At 39.6% G+C, this 23,409-nt stretch overlaps 2 protein-coding genes across 3 annotated transcripts in view; one reads left to right on the top strand and one right to left on the bottom strand.

Moving 5' to 3' along the window:
- The window catches only part of LOC132104492 (septin-7-like), a 393,004-nt gene that overhangs the window by 288,222 nt on the left and 81,373 nt on the right, over positions 1-23,409 (top strand). The window lies entirely within an intron of this gene.
- The window catches only part of LOC132104495 (solute carrier family 66 member 2-like), a 43,521-nt gene that overhangs the window by 7,133 nt on the left and 12,979 nt on the right, over positions 1-23,409 (bottom strand). For both annotated transcript variants that reach the window (XM_059510001.1, XM_059510003.1), the window contains one exon: positions 10,593-10,809. In XM_059510001.1, coding sequence (XP_059365984.1) covers positions 10,593-10,809 — 217 coding nt within the window. The remainder of the gene's footprint in view (positions 1-10,592; positions 10,810-23,409) is intronic.

Here is a 23,409-nt window from a genome sequence, read left to right as displayed (position 1 = left end):
CTTAAAGTTTGTCTATTACCTTTTCAAGGTGATTTGATTCGTTGTTGTCTTTCAAGGGTTACTGTCTGTGAGTTTGCATAACTGAGCGTAATTCTGTAATCTCACCTCTCTCTCTCACCTCTCTCTCTTGCCGTGTTTCCATCGAAATTACCCGGAACATTTGTACAAGGAACTTTTTTTCCCAGGAACTTTTTTTCCCCCCAGACCTGTTGCTTTCTGCGTTTCCACCGCGGTGTAAAGTACCGGGAAGATTAGGCAAATAGACTGGTGACGTAGGTCTGCGCGCGTTTCTCAATGCAAAGTACGCTGATTTTGGACGTGCATCCTCCTCGGTAGTGCGGATTTTGTGCATTCGACTCGGGAGTGTGATGTCCGCGACAACGCAAATCTGTTAAATCTGCAAACAGCAGCATATACTTGATAACTTCAGTCAGCAGATCATGGCTACTATTTTCCTCTCTGTATATTTACAATAAAACGAAATAGGATATCAAATACCACTGCCTCCTTTCGTTTTCATTTAAGCATAATAACAGCTGCAGAAATGTACTTAGTTCAGGGATATACAGCCATTACAATAAAACGAAATATTATATAGATTTGCCTTTTTTATTTTCATTTTAACATATAGATAAATTGAATACAGACCAAAGATAACCTGTTAGATTTACCCCAAATGAATTATATGTTATGTTTAACCACTAAAGAGACATCAGAGCCAGCGGCACACATCAGAAGGTCTAGCCGAGGAGAGGCTGCTTCTCGGCGGATACATAAGCACCGAGCTCTCGCTGATCGCGTGGAGTTCACCGTCTCTGAGATCGGCGAAACACATTTTTAAATAGGCGCTGTCTTTATAAATAAACCACAGATTTTAGTTTTAAACAACTACATTCTCGCCAGAAATACTTTTAAAATTACATTTCATGACACAATAACAGTAATATTTTGAAAATGTTGATCCGAATAAATGGTGGTTGAACTCAACCAATGCTGCATGAACTCAACCAATCAGGATGTTTAGCGGCCAAGTCCCGCCCCCGAAAGTTCAGGAACTTTGAAAAAGTACCACCTCGCCAGCAGGGACTTTCAGAGGGGCATTTTTTTACCCAGAACTTTATTTAGTTCCTGGTTCCTGCGGTGGAAACACACCGAGTACCAGGCCAAAGTCCCTAGTTCCTGGGTAAAGTTCCTGCGGTGGAAACGGGGCATCTCATCCTCTCTCTCTCATCCTCTCTCTCTCATCCTCTCTCACTCATTCTCTCTCTCTCTCTCTCTCTCTCCCTCATTTGGATTCCGTTATGTCTTGTACAAAGTTACTGTCTGTATTGTCGTACGCGTATTTACTCTGTGTGATTTGTAGTTTGCTGTATTATTAGTTCAATTATTAAAAACCAATATATATTCATGATTGCCTCTGTCTAAACGCTCACATCACGAGTCAATGAAATGTCTGATCTTTAGCTACAAGCTCTTTACTTTTCAGTAACTGAAACTTCATAATGATAGGAGAATGTGTTTCATGGCCAGAAACTATTTTTCCTTGAATTATAAGAAGTGATAACCCTATTGAAAGTTAAGTTAATCTTACGGCCATTTGCTGAACAAACCACTGTTTTAAGAGATATCACTATAATTGATATGAAGAATGGAATATTGACATATTAATGAGTAAATTACAGTGCCTTGTAATGAGTTATTGATATATACAATTGACCTATTTATCATCTTCAATAATTTTAATGTAACTGTCATATGAAATGTATATATATTTATCATATTCCTGATTAATTATTAAAATTCCCTATATATAATTTGAGTTAATTATAATGTACAACCCAATGCGGCTACATTGCTTTGCTCCATAGCTGACCTACTGACAAAAAGCATGCCCCCTTTCCATCAAAGAATGCAAGTATTGAAAGAAAATAGTTTGAGCCAATTAAAAATGAACATTTTATTGCAATGAAATGCAGTGGTAGTTTCATGTCTCTTCTCTATTCTTTTCAAATTATTTTAAATCAAATTAACATTTCATACCCACGTGTTTAGTAATTTGGTAAGAAGCTGTGTAATAAGTGTGATAATGTAATATGCAAGCTAGTGTACAAGGTGATAAAAGACTCATCACACCGTAATTTTTAAGCATGATAGTCAGAGAATATGAATAAAAAGAGAAGGTGAAACTAAAAAGACTTATTTACTAATATAGATTTATTTAATGCTTCTCTAATGTCTGTATAACTTTAATGTTTGTATAATAACCATAAGATTAACTAAAAATTAGGTTAACTGTAAAGAAACATATACAGAACAGTTGGAAAGTTTTGGATGTGTGCAATGCTGGTGCATGCCATCAAACAATTGTGCTAAAATGAAATTATAATATAAACGCAGTAATCAATTTTACCAGCTGCCATGGAAACTGTCAGGAATCGAGGAGGCTGAGGGTTGCCATGGTTTTCATGATAAGAGTATAAACAAATCCTAACATCCTAGCAGCCAGACTCCTGCAACTTTATCAGAGCATCACAACAAATACTGTAAGTGCAGCAGCACTGTAACATTATGTTGGTTGGCACAACAAACAACGCCTGGTTGACAAACCCTAGAGAAACATGAGGCTGGTAATGCCACACTAACACCCACACCTTAACATCCAAGAGACAGCAGAGTCTGTAAACTGGAAGAGATGGTGTTTTCTTATTCATTTTGTTAACCATTGATACACATTTAGAGGAACGTCAATTTTGTGGCTATTAAGATACATTATTTATGTATTTATTTTTCAGGATTAATGCATACGATTACAGGAAAAAAAGCAAATTAAATGACTTTGGCATTTTGTGTGAATGACACAAAGAACAGGATATGTGTTCATGTACAGTATATACAGTTTAAGGGCCGGTTCTAGACACATTGAGGCCCTCCACCCCCAATAAAAAGAACATGAAACAAATATGATTCCTTACCTTTTTATTTATAAAACATTTTATTATAAATTTTGCTTATTTGAACACATTACTATTTTTAATGTTTTTGATGTGTTAATGTTTTTGATTTAAGTGTTTTATGCTTAAGGCTGCATTTATTTGAGCAAAAATACAGAAAAAAACTGTAATATTGTGAAATCTTATTACAATTTCAAATAATGGTTTTCCATTTTACTTTACATTAAAATATAAACTATTTCTGTGATCAAAGCAAAATTTGTCAGACTAATTTTTATTTGATGATTAAACAAATTAAAAAAATAGATATTTTTTTTGTTATAACTATGTCTTTTTTCAAATCAATTTAACATCCTTGAAGTAAAAGTCGTGACATTTGCCAAGTATGGTAGCCCATACTCTGAATTGGTGCTCTGCATTTAACCCATCCAAGTGCACACACACAGCAGTGAGAAGTGAACACACCATGAACACACATGCGGAGCAGTGGGCAGCTATAGATCCAGCGCCTGGGGAGCAACTGGGGGTTCAGTACCTTGCTCAAGGGCACTTCAGCCATGGGTATTGAGGGTGGGAGAGCGCTGTTCATTCACTCTCCCCCACCTACAACTTCTGCCAGCACCGAGACTCAAACCGGCGACCTTCGGGTAACTAGTCCAAGTTCCCTTTCAAGGGAGCTTCGAACTGCATCCTCTAGGGGTCGCTATGGAGAATGCCTCGTTGTAACCAGTGTCTGAAGCATACATTGAAAAACACCAACAACACGTTGGCCGACGACAGCCCATGACGTCACAACCCTTTTGAATATAGTATAAATAGGTGCCGGGAGAACATGCATCCTCTTCTTCATCTTCATTGACTTCTGTTTGAAGCATACAGCATTTAGAAGTGCATGTTTCTCAGCAGAGGCTTTGCTCTGATATCTGCAGTTCACACAGCTTGCATGCTGTGGTACGCTTCCGGATATCTAAGGTAATCTAGCAGTTGGGAAAAGCGTGTTTAGCTCCCGCGGGAGCTTAATGCATGCTGCGCATTGCGTCGTGGTGGGAACATGGAAAGGACCTGATGATAAATTTCTCCCTATTGTGTGTATTTCTCCCTCCTAGAACCTTATTGTGTGATGCTGTCTTCAAGCAGTGCTCCCCTGCTTTAGAGGGTTGTATTTGAGCTTGCCTCTCCCATTCAGTTCAGTACCTCTGGATATCTGTGAACAGATGCTTGGTAAGCTTTAAGTATACACACTGAGCTCTAAATCTACATGGTGGTAAATGTGCACGTTGAATACTTTGCACACTTTCTAAAATCCACAAAAGTGGTAAATGTGCAACGCAAGACTCTGCAGACTTTCTGAAATCCTGTACAGTAAGAGTTATGCGTATTAGCTTCGATCCCTTTCTCTGAGTTGGTTAGACCCTGGTGCCTTGGGCTCCACTCAACCAGTATGTCTATTAACACACTTTAAAGCATCGCTCCCCTCTGCATTGAGGGTTATTGTGAGCATGGTTTTGTCGAGCGCTCGAGTTCTCTCCCCTTCTGAGGAGTTGGATTTCTCACTCCGTGGGCTGTTCTCATGGTGGTATTAGCAGTGCTTCAGAGCGTGCTATTCCCTTGTTGAATTAGGAGTTCTCCTCTCATGTGAGAGTTGAGTTCTCCATTTTCCCAGAGCAGCGGTAGGTCGAGCTCCCCTCTCGGGTTGAGAGCTGGTTGTTTGCCAAAGACTTGCTATGATGCTAGGCTCTTGGTCATATCCCAAGCCTTGAGATCTACTCTGGGCCCAGGAGTCTGGCCCTAACAGGTAAGTTTGGGTATGTAGCCTAGGCCTTTGGCCGTAAGCAATAATGTCACGGACAGCCATCTTACGTCCCATGGGCAACTCCCATGGAAATGGTAGAGTTGGTACTTAGTGCTTACCATGGTTCTGGCCTGCACTCCCCTAAGGGTGGCGCCGTGGGTATACCATTCCCCATAGCGACCCATAGAGGACGCAGTTCGAAGTTCCCCTGAAAGGGAACATCTCAGGTTACTTGTGTAACCATGGTTGCCTGAGTAGGGAACGAGACACTGCGTCCTCTAGCTTCATGTTCTCCCAGCGCTTATTTATACTATAGTCGCCCCGGTAGTGATGTCATGGGCTGTCGCCGGTCAATGTGTTGTTGGTGTTTTTCAATTTATGCTTCAGACACGGGTCATGACGAGGCATTCCCCTAGAGCAGGGTTGTCAAACATACGGCCCGCGTGCCAAACACGGCCCACAGAGGTGTCCAATCCGGCCCGCAGGAGGATTTTAACAATAAAATAATAAAATAAACATCAGTTTGAAAAATAAATAAAGTGTGTTCGCTACAACATTTTATTTTTAATTTAAAGAGGAACAAATTACTAATTTATTTACGTTGATATTACGCCTCGGGAGTCTGGACACTTAAAATGCGCATTTTAAAGCGGTGCCAGAATCTCGAGCAGCATGAGGATATGATGATAGCTGCGTTGTAACTGTGTGGCAATTTTCTTGTGATTTTAAACGTCCAAAAGAAGACATTTGGCCTGGAATGACGTACAGGTTATTTAAGGAGAGATGGAAAAAAGGTATTATTATCTCAACAACATGTAAGATAATCACAACTCGTGGCTAACATTAAATTACACTGTGACGCACTGGACAGCTTCGTATGGAGAAAGTAAATGAGCAAGGAGTATGCAATACTTATCGTGTACTAATATCCTAACTGTTGTTTTAATGATGTGTGAACTGACATTTTGTAACTTTGCAAAAAAGAAAAAAAAACATTGTGAGAGCTTTTCAGTGTCAGGTGAAGGCTATCAGGTTACAATATAATTCAAGATATGAGGCAAAAATGCCCTGTATTGTTTTTATTTATGTCATGATCGTTAAGTAATGTCTAACGATCAAGAGTGTTGCTTTCCCGAATGTCAGCACGATCGCTTATATACAATAGCTCAACTAAAAAGATGCTAGTATGAAGTGCGTTATATTAGTCACAATGCTGTCTATCTCTGTTAAGCCAAGGAAAAGTTTTTAACAAGGCCAAAGTAAGACCAATTGTGTGTCTCCGTGCAGCACCGAATATTTTGTTACTGAATTAATCTTTGTTTTTGAACAAAGCATTTGAATCTATTTTGATTCAGTCAGTGGTCCATTCATAAAGATCATCACTAACTTCATTTCTAAATGAATCAGCCGTTTTGAATGAGTCAGTTGATCACTCATAAAGACAGAGATTTGCTGCCACCTACTGGTGGCTATAGTGTCATATTTATTTTTCCATGTCAGGCTTAAACCATCTCAAAAACACACTCTGCAAAATATATATATATATATATATATATATATATATATATATATATATATATATATATGTGGATCACAGGAATAAATTATTATTTTTAAGTATATTCAAATAGAAAACTATTATTTTAAGTTGTAATAATATTTCACAATATTACTGTTTTTTCTGTATTTTTGATCAAATAAATGCAGGGTTGATGAACAGAAGAAACTTCTTTCAGAAACATTAAAAATAGTAATGTTTCCAAACTTTTGGTATGTACTGTATATATATATATATATATATATATATTCATACATATTCATACATATACACATATATATATATATATATACATACATACATACATACATACATACATATATATATATATAGTTTGTATGGTTAATATTAATGTAATTGTAAGCAAAGTAGAGTTTAACAAAAAGGTAATTCGGCCCGCACAAGGGGACACTTTCTCCGATCCGCCCTCAACCTTAAATGAGTTTAAGGTTCTCTCTCTGAATTGTGCAATAGTTAAAAATAAATAAATAAATTTCCCCATATTTTATGGATGTTTGTGTAAGACTGATGTTTTTGCTGCTAGGCCTCAGTCTACTGCTAATGTTCTTTTTGTGAGTGATATTTCATTTTTCATGCATCTGTAATGATTAATTATCACCACATCTCTGTGCAAAATTAGTGTACTGTTAAAAGTACTATCTAGTGATTCTTTTTTATACAGATTTCAGTCAGACCCTAATTTCCACTCTCTTCCTAATATGGGCCCGACTTTTGACTTTCTTTGACGGTTAAAAAAAAAAAACTTCCCAAAACTACCCCACACCTAAAAAAAAAAAAAAAAAAAAAAAAAAAAAAAAAACACACAACCAAAATAACAAACCAAAAAACAACCAGACCAAAACAAAACTAAATCAAACAATAATCCAAACAAAAACCAATAATCACCAAAACTAACTAAATGGAAAAGAAAACACAAAATTAAATCACAAACCAGAAACAAACCAGAAAGAACAAAACTAAACAAAATGAAAAACAAACAAAAACAACAACAACAACAACAAAAATTATAAAAATGTGACGTTAACTAAAATAAAAGTAAGTGTTGTGTACTGTAAAGGCCTCAGACCTTGGGCAATCAATGGCAGTAGCAGGGTGAACAACAGAAGTCCGGATGTGTCAGATGTCAACAGCATGAACACACCACCAACAGCCGTCAACACAAACACTGTTCACCTGCACAGCTTCTCCTGACAGAAGCGTCGAGGGCAACTTCATTTTGTGGAAGCGTTCAATTCACCCAGCCTCAAATCTACAGGAATTCACAGCTTAATGAATGGTTTGTTTGTAGCCCAAGGATACAAGTCAGCCTGTTTCTCAGTAAACACATATGAAATGAGAGCTGAGTGCTATTGCACTGAGGGTCCTCCAACTAACATGACTCTGGTGGTGAACCTTATAAGGCCGGCTGTGGGGGTCTCCGCTTTCCCTCCCATAGTGATTCATTAACGTTTAACTGATGGACAACAAAATAGAGTTCATTCAATTCATTCACAGGTAAACAGCTCTCTCTGAAACAACTAACAATGGCTGAATAACTAAAAAAAAAGAAGAAGAAAAAAAAAGAATGGGGGAAGAACAAGACTGGGAATTAGATGGAACGTTTTACCATTTGTTTTGATCAGTGCAAAAAAATAAATAAATAAATAAAGCAAAGCTTAATTTAATTTAGTCTTGTAATACAAGGCTGTCTCCAGGAGATAAATCGTGAGAGATTGTGGAGGGTCTACACTGAACACTGTGTGGATCTGAATCTGATATGATGGCTTCCCGTGCAGTGGAAGTGAACATAAATTACTTTAGGTTCAATCTGACATTCAGGGAACATAAACGAGATAAAGCAGCAGAACAGTGCTGTCTATAAGTCAGATGGAAGTTTTAGAAGGTCTCTGGCCTCAACGATGGAAAGTCAAACCTATAAAACTGCTTACTGCGGTAGCTCGTCATCACTTACTGATTAAAATTCATTGCCTTATGCTCACATGTTTTTACTTATTTACTAAGCCTAATTTGTATATAATATTATTTTACAGTTTTACCGTATTTTTGATCAAATAAATGCAGCCTTGGTGAACAGAAGTATATATATATTAGTGGTGGGCCGTTATCGGCGTTAACGTGAGAATCTTAATCGGGCGATAAAAAAATATCGCCGTTAATCTATTCTCAAAGTTGAGTTGAGAGCTGGGTCTATACTAAGCAAGCTATGATGACTTTCACCTTGATATTTTAGCGCGGATGTATACCTAACGAGTCTTTAAACCTGTGTGTATGCTTACCGTGAAATTACCACATCAAATGTGACGTGCTAACATGGATGCAGCTGAAGCCGCCGGGTTTGCTTCAGGGAATTTTTTTTTTTTTAAGAAGCTTCCCAATGGAAACCTCAACAAGACTCACGCATGTTTCACACATACTCCATCTGCAGTGTGTATGCAGTCCATGTGTGTTACGTATGTGGTGCTGAAGCAGCACAGACTCATGCTTTCACACAAGACGCGTTTGCAGTCCGCTACTCGGTATGGAAACAGGAGATGAGCCCCTGGTCTAATGCACCACCTGGCTTGAGAAACCCGTTCTAAAACACTTAACGTTACTAACATTACGAACGTCATTATTTTATTTGGGTAGCACTAATATTCTGAATTCAAATGAGCCATTTTAATCTAGATTAATTCCAAGATTACAGTGAGATTAATCCAGATTTAAAAAATTTATCTATGCCCACCACTAATATATATATATTATATATTATAATATGTATTGTGTGTGGCTTTCTTACATCATTCCTGTCTATTCCCTCTTTTTAAAAGACCCCCACAACTAAACCAGTTTGCATACACACACGCGCGCGCGCGCACACACACACACACACACAGGAGGCAACAGCCCTTATCTTGTCAGGCTGGCATAATGCCAGTGGTGGCTCCCCGTCTGTACCATAAAATCAGTCCGGCTGAACGGAGACACACACACACACACACACACACACACACACACACACACACTCAAATGCTGGAAATCAGAGCACAGGATAGCATCTCACATTGTGAGACGCTACCAAACACACTAAGTCACACTGACAGGACGTGTCTTCACAGCACACACACTGTAGCTCTCAAAAGGTTATGCAAGATAATCTGCCTCTCTCTCTCACACAAAATGCATTTTATACAATCTAACAGCCACTCTGAAACATTACCGGATTACTATTTTTGTCTTATTCATCTATTTTGAGTTCAGTTTCTGCTACATAGTCCCATTTTATTATTTAATTGGAGCTTTGGTTAATGTGCAGTCATACTATCACATGTCCAGCAAAATAAAGCATTAATAAATAAAAAAGTGCACTAAAACAGTTAACGTATATATCTAAGGTATCTATACTGATTCCTGTAGCTTAGCAACAGTATTTCATGAACCAGAGGAGTAGGAAGTCTGACTAGCAGACATCAAGGAGTGACTGAGCTGCCACATTTCACTTCCCATGTTCCTCTGTTCAAGTGCAGACGATTCTGGACTCACTCACCAGAGCAAGATTGAGTGGGAGTAAAAATGTCAAGGTGTTCATAAGCTAATTATTTTAAGTAAGTAACTTTTCTTCCCCAAGGTCCACTAATAAGGTTAATGAAGTTTTTTTGTCACAATTTTTTCCCCATTTCCTCCCTCTCTGAGCCTTAGACTTAGATACAAAACATATGTAGCAAAATATTTTTCATCTGTATTGTGTTGTCCAACCAACAGTGTAAGTTTTGGGAGACCCAATCATTTTGTCCAAAAAATGGTGTGAGTTTTAGGTAACATTTTCAGTTTCTCCAACCAACAGTGTGAGTTTTGGGAGACCCAATCATTTTGTCCAAAAAAATGGTGTGAGTTTGAGGCAACAATATCAGTTTTCCAACCAACAGTTTTAGTTTGGGGCAATCCTATCACTTTGTCCAACCAATGGCTTGCGTTTGGGGTGACCCAATCATTTTGTCCAAAAAATTTTGTGAGTTTGAGGCAACAATATCAGTTTTCCAACCAACAGTTTGAGTTTGGGGCACTATTAGTCTGATGCAACACTATCAGTTTGCTCAACCAATGGCGCAAGTTTGGGACAGAGTGTTTCAGGAAACCATTTTCTTAGTTTCTTTATTATTGTTCTTCATTAGTTTGCATTCTCCAACACCACTTCAGCATAAAAGTGGTCTTCAGAAAGATAAACTTCTAGGTTAAAATATTAATACCACAGAAGAACGTTTGATGAAGCAAAAACATTCGCAATACAAACCTCATGCCTTCAGTAGATTTGTTCTGGTAGTTGCAGTAGAGCTGGGGAGTCCCCAGCATGGCCTCTGTGAATACAGCCAGGAAACCCAGGCTCTCTACGAACAGAACTGAGTCCAGAAGCAGATACGTCACATAGGCGGCTAGCACTGTGAACGCCAGCACACACTGCAGGTAATCCACAAAATGACTCCAAGACCAGAAGTAGTTCCAGTCAAAGTCTAGAATTCAGAAAGAAAGAAAGAATGCATTAAAAATATGTGCATGAAATACTACTACTCATACTGGTTGAAATGTGTCAACTAGACAACCAAGGGGACTTTTGTATACCATTGGTGGTATAGGTTAATGAAAACCATTAGGGGAACATTTTGAGCACTAATAGGCAGTATTTTCAAAATATATATATTTTTTTATTTGAAACTTTGTGAAATAAATAAATAAAACAACAACATTTTTTTAGATATTAAAAAATGTAATCATTTAACCAATTTTTTTTTTCAACAATACATTTTATAGAACATTGAAACACTGGTCACATTTACACAGTATGCATGAATTATGCTTAGGAGTGTATTAGTAGGGATGAAGGGTTGAATCATTGTCAGATAATCAAGTTCACACCACAGACTCTCTAAGACAATGGTTTGTGGCCATGTTCTGACAGTCAACAGGGAAAACAATGCAAAATTCAAAACAAACAAATAAATGAAAATAGCCAAATAAACAAAGAAGCAATTCATTAATTACATCATTCAAAATTTGGGGTTGGTAAGAATTTTGAAATGATTTTCAGGTCTCTTATGCTCACCAAAACTGCATTTATATGATGAAAAATACAGTAAAAACAGTAATATTGTGAAATATTATTAACATTTCAAATAACAGTTGAATACAGTAATACCTTTAAAAAATGTATTATAAGTATTATATCAGTATTAATACGTATCATCAGTATTATAAGCTGATTTGCTGCTCAAGAAACATTTCTTATTTATTATCATTTTTAAAAGCAGTTGTGCTGCTTCATGTTTTTGTGGAAACTGAACAATTAACAAAACCTCTCAAGCTACAGTATGAGACGTGCCTTGCACATATTTTATTTCTGACAACAATGGGTTTTGTGCAGTGAATTATTGACAAATTACAAAATGAAGTACTCAAATCTGCAATCTGTGTTGGGGGACCACACACCCAGAATGAAATCTGGAGTACAACCAGTTGTAAGACTGTAAGTCCCCCTTTAAAAATAATCAAGGCAATCAGCAGGGATCAATCTGACTGGATTAAGACCTATAATAATCCACTTTTGCCAATTATTTAGGCCTCGTGGATGAAGGCTGAACTCAGAGAACTCATAAGCCTGTAAGTCAGCTCTCCGCCTATCCGTCGGTGGATGAGAAGAGCATATCTAATCAAATCACTCTGGGAGCTTCAACAACGGTTACTCTCATAAAGCGCCACTGGAAATGTCGAAGCCACAAAGTACAAGCAGAGGCCAAAACCAAAGCATGATGACCACAGTGACATCCAGAGTGTCATGAAAATGTCAGGGCATGTGGGACAAAGTTGAAAGAGAATTGAATGACACAAAAGAACAGAGTCCAAAGCACTGCTATGACGGGTCTAAATGGACTGAAGCAGAGAAAAACACACATATTCAGTGAAAAAATGCAGAGCTTTTATTCAAACATGATTCCAGCAATTCATTGCTTGGTGTGCCTATCTCTTTGGATGCCAGATGTGCTCACAAAACCTGATAAAGAGGGGGCAGTATGGCTTAGATACAAGTGTGTTTGGGTAATCTGTTTGTTTGGGTAGAACGGTTTACATTCAAAACTCTGCCTCAGTATCTGCAATTGTGGTTTGCTCCATTACTTGCAGTATTTGCTTTCAAACAAAGTTTGAACAAACCACTAACCCTAGAGTAGTGATGTATGATGTATGAAGCTGCCAAAACAAGCTGCTTCTAACTGATCTACACAACAAAATCATGTGCCCAAATTCATTAAACTAGAAGCCAATGGGAAATCCGGATGGAGAAAAGTCCATTGAGAATACTGTATTTTGTTGCTGAATTTTGTCATGCAAATACGACTGCACCATAAACAGCAATTTAACACAGTAAAAAATGAATGGAAATGAGCGACACCTGCTTGACCCACCGGTCCTGTTTTGTGTTTATTTTGATTATTAAAATGTTATTTGATTGTCCGCCGGTTCCCGCCTCCTTCTTCCCGTGATCATAGAGTTTTAATTTGTTACAGTGGTGCCGAAGCCCGGGAGTATGGAAGGCATTTTCCGCCAAATTTAAATAAATAAATGAAATGATTAAAATTAAAATTAAAACCAGATTAACGATTTCATTACAGAAAACTGTACGCAAAATATGTGACAAAATTGAAAATGAAATTAAATGATTTCATTTTCACGGTGACATACCTGTCAAATTGAAAAATAAAATGCAATTGGTGATTTCACATTTCATTTTCAATACAGTCTCGAGGCAAGACTGCCAATATTAAAATGAAAAGCAAATGTGAAAAAGAAACTACACATACAGTTTTTACAAAGCTCTTTATTAACGCTCACGCAATAATAGTGACACAATTCAAATTTGAATGTAAATTTTACTTGTCATTTTAATTCCTCTTTTATTTCACTGTTTTCATTTTCGTTTTCATTTTCAAAGACAACCTGCATGCAAAGTATATGTTAATTAGTGGGTGTGGCTTATTCAAGTAACGGCGCTAGAGACAATCGTCGAAGTCTCGTGTGCATGAGTTGAATGGTGGTTGAAACAATGTGTGAAACGACATTAAAATGTGAATATATTGTAATCGAGACATGGCGAATCTGTTAGTGAGCTTTTGCGGGAAGCTGCTGCAGCATTAGAACGTGGAAGAAACAACCAGCCCGACCAGCATGCGTCAAACCCTCGACCCACTGCAGTTCCTCGGCCTGAGCCTCCACGAGACTCCCCGGAAAATCTGCTGTCTGCTGAGTTTGTGACGGCTGCAAAATGTCCAAGTGTATCCAAGATTAGGGCTGCTCCGATCACGATCGGCCGATCGTTAATGCGCATCTCGTCAGTAAAGCCGGTTCTCTAATCAGCGGTTAATTCCATTAGGTGCGTGATTTCACATAGAGCAGCTGTTACTACACAGAGCCGTTGTTAACTAAGAAGATGCGCCAATAAACGCTGAAAATGAACGTGGATTTGTGCATCTTCTCAGTTAACAATGGCTCTGTGTAGTAACAGCTGCTCTATGTGAAATCACGCACCTGATGGAATTAACCGCTGATTAGAGAACCGGCTTTACTGACGAGATGCGCATAACGATCGTGATCGGAGCACCCTTATCCAAGATAGATTCAACTCGTAGCAAAATGAAGTCATTATCATCCGAAATGTTTGCTAGCTGGTTTAATTCTGCTGCTATACTGGCCATAACCGCCATTATAGCTCCTCCACGTAACAACGTAATTGAGCCACACCCACTCATTAACATATAATTTGCATGCAGGTTGTCTTTGAAAATGAAAACGAAAATGAAAACAGTGAAATAAAAGAGGAATTAAAATGACAAGTAAAATTTACATTCAAATTTGAATTGTGTCACTATTATTGCGTGAGCGTTAATAAAGAGCTTTGTAAAGACTGTATGTTTAGTTTCTTTTTCACGTTTGGCTTTTCATTTTAATATTGGCAGTCTTGCCTCGAGACTGTATTGAAAATGAAATGTGAAATCACCAATTGCATTTTATTTTTCAATTTGACAGGTATGTCACCGTGAAAATGAAATCATTTAATTTCATTCTCAATTTTGTCACATATTTTGCGTACAGTTTTCTGTAATGAAATCGTTAATCTGGTTTTAATTTTAATCATTTCATTTATTTATTTAAATTTGGCAGAAAATGCCTTCCATACGGGAGAAGGAGGGACGCGTTGCTGAAGATCCCTCGCCCCTGTGATGAATCCGTGGTGCCATCGAGCAGGCGAGGGAGTGTGCCGCTATGGACGCTTGAGGTGGTGGGATGGAGTGAGTTGCCAGGGATGGGCGAGCTCGCTGCCAGCCACCCGTGATGTGGAGGGACGGCTGCCGTCCGTGAGGGAGCGGAGGAGTCAGCGCCATTAGCCAGAGAGCCGGAGCCTGCTGCCTCCGTGAAGGAATCCGGAGGAGCAGGGAACGGGGGACTCCTGCCGGCTGCCCAAAACCGGAGGTGCCATCGCCGTCCACCGGGCGGCGGAGGAGTGTCGTGCCGTCCGCCGAGGGTCGTCCAGTGTCACCGCCAGGCACCGCGGAGGAGATCACCCAGCTGGTGGAGGGCCGAGCAGCAGTGCGTCTGGGAACCGGAATTTATTTTTATTTTTTTCCTCCTTTCTCCCCTCTCTCCCCTCTGTCGCTCCTCCTTCCATCTCCTTTTCTCTCGCCTCGTCTGTCCTAGCCCCAGGTTCCCGCAGGTCCCCGTGAACGGGCCTCCCCCGAAGGGGGGGGGGGGGGGTGGGGGGTGTGGTAGAGCGCAGTCTCGAGTGTACCCCCCGGCCTGCGATGTGATGAGTGGGGCGGGGCCGAGAGACGTGGGATTTGGAGCGAGGTCGGTGGAGTGATTGGAAATGAGCGACACCTGCTCGACCCACCGGTCTCGAGTCCCACGGAGGAGATGGAGGGATATAAAACCGGAGCAACGACAGTGTTGAACGAGAGAGGACCAGGCCTGGATTTTAGTTGTGTTTGCTTTTTATTTGTGTTTATTTTGATTATTAAAATGTTATTTGATTGTCCGCCGGTTCCCGCCTCCTTCTTCCCGTGATCATAGAGTTTTAATTCATTACATGGAGTAACATATTTGATCATTTTATGGCTTATATAATATGATAGAGGAGAATATGGAGCTAAACTCAATGAAAAATCAACTCAAATTTATCCGGAGGCCCAAACTGAGCAAAATATGCGATTTGGTGCAATTACTGATATTTATAGGGCCAAAAGTAAGATACAATTCTGATAACTTATATATGTACATATATATCAGTTGTCACTCTATATCTCCCAATAAAAAAAAACATTTAAATATTTTGTTTAGTTTAGTTTTGTTGGGGCAAAGCATATAACACAATGCAACACAGCATAATTTAAAATGATGTCTGTATAATCAAGTAAACCTAAGTAGCATCAGTCCAGTTCCAAGTCTGCTTTATTGTCAATTTCCACATGTACAGTACATACATACAGAGAATCGAAATTGCGTTACTCTCAGACCCCGGTGCATACAGATAACATTAACATTAAAGCCTAAAAAAATCTAGATCAAATATAAAATGTAGATACAACTATACAATAAGGGAAAGTAAAAAAAGGCATATAATAAAATGAAAAAATAAAGTTAAATAAAGCAGCGCAAGGCAAATGACAGATATAGTGAAAATCAATGAAGTGAACAACAGTTCAGATAAAAGATTTTTAGTGAAAAAAAATCCCTTATTAAAAATATCTTATTAAGTCTGATTAAAGTGACAAGTGAAAAAGGGTTCAAGAGCAGTAATTTAATTTAACTGACTGATGAGGTAGTGGAATGATGTCAGTTCAATGCTGAATGAGGTAGTGAGCAGACCAATGCTGCACAAAGTGACTAGTGCATGCCATCATATAATTAGTGTGGGGGGGGGGGGGGGGGGTTATAGTTCAGTGGTACCGGGGGCAGAAGAGGGGAGGGGGTGCAAGATCGGGAGTGAGTTCAGCTTCCTGACAGCCTGGTGGAAGAAGCGGTCCTTCAGTCTGCTGGTCCTGGCCTGGAGACTCCGCAGTCTCCTCCCTGATGGTAGCAGGCTGAAGAAGCTGTGTGATGTGTGAGTGGGATCACCTGTGATGCAGAGGGCTTTGCGGGTGAGACGTGTTCCATAAATGTCCTGGAGGGAGGGGAGAGAGACACCAATGATCTTCTCAGCTGCTCTCACTATGCGTTGCAGAGTCTTTCAGCAGGACGCGTTGCAGGCGCCATGCCACACAGTGATGCAGCTCGTCAGGATGCTCTCGATGGTGCCTCTGTAGAAGGTGTACATGATGGGAGGTGGAGCTCTGGCTCTCCTCAGTTTGCGGAGGAAGTAGAGACGCTGTTGTGATTTCTTGGCCAGTGCTGCTGTGTTTTCAGTCCAGGAGAGGTCCTCTGTGATGTGCACACCCAGGAACTTGGTGCTGCTCACTCTCTCCACAATCGCACCATTGATGGTCAGAGGAACATGCTGAGTGTGTGCTCTCCTGAAGTCTACAACAATCTCCTTTGTCTTCTCCACATTCAGAGAGAGATTGTTGTCACTGCACCACTTGGCCAGGCGGCTCACCTAACTCCTGTAATTTGTCTCATCTTTGTTGCTAATGAGACCCACCACAGTAGTGTCATCTGCAAACTTAATAAAGAGGTTGGAGTTGTGTGATGGTGTGCAGTCATGGGTCAGCAGAGTGAAGAGGAGGGGGCTCAGCACACATCCTTGGGGGGCCCCAGTGTTCAGTGTGATGGTGCTGGATGTGTTGCTGCCGACCTGTACTGCCTGAGGTTTTCCAGTCAGAAAGTCCAACAGCCAGTTGCACAGCGAAGTGTTGAGCCCCAGCTGAATCAGTTTGTAAATGAGCTGTTGAGGGATGATTGTGTTGAATGCTGAACTGAAGTCTATGAACAGCAATCTGACATATGAGCCCTTTTTGTCCAGATGTGTGAGTGCTGAGTGGAGGATAGTGGCGATGGCATCATTGGTCGACCGATTGGACCGATATGCAAACTGGAAGGGGTCCAGGGAGGGGGGTAGGGCAGACTTGATGTGGTGCATGACTAGCCGTTCAAAGCACTTCATGAGGATGGGGGTAAGTGCAACAGGACGGTAGTCATTGAAGCAGGATGGAGATGGCTTCTTCGGAACTGGAATGATGGTGGTAGTTTTGAAACATGTGGGAACAACAGCCTGACTCAGTGAGATGTTGAAAATGGCTGTGAAGACATCAGTGAGTTCTGCTGCACAGTCTTTCAGTACACGCCCAGGGATGTTGTCAGGACCCGGAGCTTTGCGTGCCTTGATCCTGCTGAAGGATCTCCTCACGGTGTCTGAGGTCAGCGTCATCACCTGGTCGCCGGGAGGAGGTGGAGTCTTCTGTGCAGTGGTGCTGTTTGTTGCTCAAAGCGAGTGAAGAAGGTGTTCAGCTCGTCCAGCAGAGAAATGTTGTTGTCACAGGTCCGTGGTGGGGGCTTGTAGTCCGTAATGGTCTGTATCCCCTGCCACAGGTTCCTAGTGTCTCTGCTGTCGCTGAATTGATGAGCTATCCTCCTGGAGTGCTGTCTCTTAGCCTCTCTGATGCCACGGGACAGGTTGGCCCTAGCTGTTCTCTGGCCCACCTCATCTCCAGCTCTGAAGGCAGCGTTCCGTGTCTTCAGGAGTCTGTAGACCTCCCCTGTCATCCATGGCTTCTGGTTGGCACGGACAGTGATGGTTTTTGTGACCGTTACATCATCAATACACTTGTTGATGTAGGCAGTGACAGTCTCTGAGTACTCCTGGAGGTCAGTGGTGTTATTGCATGTGGCAGCCTGTTTAAACATGTCCCAGTCAGTTGTGTTGAAGCAGTCTTGAAGAACATCTGATGATCCTTCTGGCCACACTTTAATCTGTTTGTAAACTGGTTTGGCGACTTTAATGAGCGGTCTGTATGCAGGCATTAGCATAACAGTGATGTGGTCTGAGGCTCCGAGGTGGGGGAGGGAGAGGGCTTTGTAAGCTCCTCTGTGTGTGGTGTAAACAAAGTCCAAAATGTTATTACCTCGTGTTGGAAAGTTAATGTGTTGGTGTATTTTTGTAAACACACTCTTTAGGTCAGCATGGTTGAAATCCCCAGCTATGATGAGAAAAGCATCGGGGTGTGCTGTCTGCTGCTCACTGATGTGCTGGTATAGCAGTATATTCCCTCGGCAGATAGAACGGCTGGCACTTAGTAATCATAAACTCCACCAGGGGTGAGCAGTGTTTGCAGATCACAAGAGTATCGCGGCACCACGCGTCATTAATGTAAACACAAAGCCCGCCGCCACAGGTTTTTCCTCCCGCGACGAGAGCTCCGTCCGATCGATAGCACGTCAGCTGGTCGAGCGGAATAGCACAGTCTAGAACGCTGTTGCTGAGCCATGTTTCCGTGAACACAAAAACACAACAGTCTCTTACAGTCCTCTGAGTTTAGCGTAGTAATTGAATGTAGTCCAGTTTATTTTCCAACGAGCGTACGTTGGCCAGTACGATGGTTGGGATAGATGGCTTGCGTGGGTTAGCCGTTAGCCTAGCCTGGATACCTCCGCGCTTACCCCTCTTCTGCTTCCTCTCACACTGCTTGTGGTGCCTCCGCTGTGGGCGAGATGCAGTAGTGGGGGTCGGTGATGGTGAAGGCCTCCGTAGCAGACAGAGATCCCACAGCTGTTCCGCGTGCGCGGAGTTTAACTGTAAAAATGCGGTTCTGCCGGCATCGAGCAGAAACTCGCAACTGTATTTGCGCTTACAGACAGGTAGACGCGACGACAACGTACAAAAACACTGCGACTCACAAGACAAAAAACACGAAAACACTGTTCTGTCGGGACAGAGAGAAGCCGCTGCGTGTGGACGCGCCGCCATCTTGGTTGTAAAAGTGCCACCTTAAAACATTACTAAAAATATAAAAGTTATTTTGGTTGCACTTTATTTTACAGTATGTGTACTTATAATGTACTTACCTAAGAAAGTTATGGGTAATATAAGATAACTTCATGGGTAAAGGTTAGGTTCAGGGTAAGTACCTAGAGGTTTAGAGGCCTTAGAAATTCCAGTATAAAAAATTCTAGGGTTTAATGTCTTAGCAACTGCACAGCTATGCCCTGGCAGCCACCCAAAACACCAAAACAAATCTAGTTTTCTAATGAAATCTGCCGCTTGAGGCAAAAGGGCATTACAGCAATATCGAACAATAAGAAGTGACACACCTGTAGGAAGCATTTAGAGAAGGCATGAATGACTAGTTGTGTTTCGCATCATATATGAGGTCAGCTGTATTACTCTAAGGCACGGAGCCAGTGTGGGACTCTCAGAGAGCTGTTGTGTCTTCACAGCTCACACAGAGAACAGACATGAGGAACTTTACCACTCTCTGTCATGAAGAATTATCTTAAACGCTCCTCACAAGCAATTCTAGAAAATCAACTAGACATTAATTCCCATGATGCAAGACCGGAAAACATTTTTAATTTCTGATGCACAGACAACGATAAATGGATAATGAGAGAGAAAGAAAGTGAGGTCAACGCATTCCCTGTCTAAATGTGCATTATGGGCAACAGAAGCAGCAAATCTGATCTGCGTAAAGAGTGAAAGAAATGACACATTCAATATTGAAAAGGATTTATGAGGCATGTCAGGATTATGAATTTATTCAGTCCAAGTTTGAGAAAGTTTCCACTTGCCTGGAGAGAAAGATATTAGTTTTAACCATATGAAGAGACATGCACATTTTTCTTACGTTTTTGCTTTACGATGAATCTTGTGAAATTACATCTCATGTTCATGTCTATGTAAAAAAGTAAATTACATATATTTAAAAAAAAATTAGCTCTCATAATGAATTTAGATTCCTTTTGAGAACTGTAGTTGTCAATGCAAAAATCTACTTAATTTACTTTAAGGTGCAGGTTGTAGGACCTGCCGCTAGAGGGCGCACTACCAAAACAATAACAATTGCATGGTTTGATGATGCTAAGAAGGAGCATGGAATGATGGGATTTGTTGTTTTCTACCCAACTGCTGACGGCCGTCAATCAGACGGAAAGATAAATCATGGATTTAACGGATGAGGTAAAGTTTTATAAATTTTGTTTTTGATGTCATAATTTTATTATATTGAATTAGACACGAGTAATGGAAGGTTTACAACTAAATAAATAACAAACGCGAGTTCAACGATTTGCGCAAGTAGATTAAAGTTACATACAAAGTCAATGCAAAGACGTGATCAGTCTATGGATCAGATGAGTCCTCGCGCAGGTCTAGAGACGCGATGCCCCACGTTTGGCGTGTATGCCCCATAATACTAATCTTGTTGATTGTTATAATAGCATACATTTTCTGTAAAGATACAAATCAAAACAACTCACCTGTCGAGTAAAACTAAAGCGAGATCGGCATCTTCATTTAAACAGTCATTTGCTCTTAATTCCGATCGGGCCAATGCAATAACGAAATCTGAGCAGGTCTAAAAACTGAAACTGCTGATGCTGCACTTTACACTTTGGAAAAGTTATATATATTTTTTAAATATGAGGAGGCGTACAAGCTGGGATTGGTAATGCTGCACTGTAATCATAGTTATTTATATTTTTCATTATATTTTGTTTGCATTTCTTTCCCTTAATGTACCGAAAATGAACCGAACCGTGACTTTAAAACCAAGTTACGTACGGAACCATGATTTTTGCGTACCGTTACACCCCTATTTACAAGTTGTTGAAAACATTAGAGATATTGTTAGTAATCAGCTGGACAAAATATATATCACTAGCCTAGTGGTTTTTGGATATTTTACTGCAAATATCTTACAAATTGTACCTTTAATGTATTGTATATATGTGTGTGTGTGTGTAGTTTATCATTATTATCAATGACACTGTTGTTATTAATTACCATGCCACAATTATTTTCTATTAAATTTAGCATAAAAGGCAATACAACAGATATTACGCGACTGGGCTAGTTTTGAGAAGCAAGTGGGCAGGATTTGTTTTGAAAACCTGGCAATCTTGATCTGAATGCACATGCTGGAGATGTACTTCTAATCACAGAACGCCTTTACTGACGAGATGCGCATGAAAATCACATTCGATTTTTTGCAAAGCCCTACCATCTAGTTAACAAAGCTAAACAGCGTTGCCCTTTGTGTAATAAGTTACCGAAACTGTTAAACGCACCAACTTAAATAATAAAAAACACTTACCGGTTGTGGTCCATAAACAACGCCTTCTCCAGACAAAGAGGGAAATGCTTCATCTTTCAAGAATAATCTTAGTGCGAATCCTGCATTAAACTGATTGAGATTGAGGAAGCTGTCCTCAGCAAAATGTGCTGCACATAGTTTTACATGTGGATTATAATTTTCGGGAACCGAGTTAAACATAAATTATAACCATTAATCTCCAAGTACAGCGTCCCTGGGAAGCCCAAACAAAGGTGATTGGACTCTGAGATGAAAATAAGAGCATTTCAATGACATGGCGACAAACACAAATGCAAATCTTCCTCTTCTCTGTCAGAGCGCAACAAGGCCACGCCCCCTTTTTGTGTATTCCTGTGGGCGGAGGTTAGTCAAAAAAACGGTTTTAGTGACGTCATTACTGCAAGAACTAGAGGGATGTAGTCCGAACGGGTCGTTTTTTGTAGGCAAATTCTGTTAAATAAAATATCTCGCTTGGCATTGAACTTTGAGCTTTATCATTTTACAGATATTATTTATACTCTAAAAAAAAACATTACACACTAACTAAAGTTTAAAACATGGGATCACGAAGAACGGGACCTTTAATTGTCATGAAAATTATGTAAAAAAAAAAAAAAATCCTAATGGTACTAAAATAAATAGTCTTTATTTTTGACTGAATAAAACTGTGATAACCAGCTATTGTCTGAGTGGTAAAATGTTATCGCTTTGGAGAAATCAGACAATATGAGACTATATGAGAGCCGTTGATTCAAGCCTGGCAGACTGATCAGCACCATCGGAGGAGAACCAGGGCCGGTTTATGACTTTTCAAATGGATTTATTGAATTATTGATATTTAATGACAGTGGCATTTCAGATGACATTTTACAATCAAATCAATTACTGCGCTTTTGTCTGATTCGTGATGGAGAAGACAGGAGTGAGGGAAGTCTGTGTCCAACAGAACATATTCTAGCTTGACAGAAAGATTATGAAAGAGCAGAAAACATTTTCCAATAGAAAACAGAGATCTCAAGAAAATGACTTCTGTGATATTTCAAAAGGAAGACTGCTTAGGATTCAGTCAGTGTTTCGAATATGGTAGATGACTGAAGTTATCAGTAACTATAGTGTCAACATAACTGTCCATCAAATGCAGCTTTAATTTTTAAAATACCTTCTCGTGTATCAGCAATTTCTTCTTCACCAGTTTAATATGCAGAGAACTAAGAGGAATTCACAAGTAGACTGAAGAGAAAAATACTGCTCTGTATGAACGGCTTAATAGTCAACTACTGGCCAAACCTGTTTGTTGAACAATGGAAGACAGGGTGGGGTGGAAAGACACAATTGGGGGTTTTGGGAGGCGTTTCAAGTAAAATAAATAAAATAAAATTGTATTTAATAAAACAATTATAAAAGTATTTTTATTTAATACAATTTAATTTTATTTTACATAAATGCAATTAATAAAAACTATTTAATTTATTTAAATTAAGTTTAATTATTAAATTAAATAAAACAAATAATTACACATTTAATTACATTTTTATTTTTTAAAATAAATAATTAATTTCAATTTAAAAACTAATATTTTACTATTTGGTTTTTAATTAGAATTATTTTTTTCTGTAAAGTGTATGTGATATCAGTTGAAAAAAGAAAGATTTTAATATGTATTGAACATAATTTGTCTTTGGAATAACGCACACTGATCAGTTGTGCACAATAAGATCAAGACAGTTTATTTAAAAAAAACAAATGGTTCAAGTTCTCTCATTTCAGTTATGCATGATGTAAAAACACACACACTTCACACTTCCTCAGTTGCTACATTCTTTG

The sequence above is a fragment of the Carassius carassius genome, chromosome 25 (genome assembly GCF_963082965.1).
Source record: "Carassius carassius chromosome 25, fCarCar2.1, whole genome shotgun sequence".
Taxonomy (NCBI): domain Eukaryota; kingdom Metazoa; phylum Chordata; class Actinopteri; order Cypriniformes; family Cyprinidae; genus Carassius; species Carassius carassius.
This window is presented reverse-complemented; position numbering and strand designations above follow the sequence as displayed.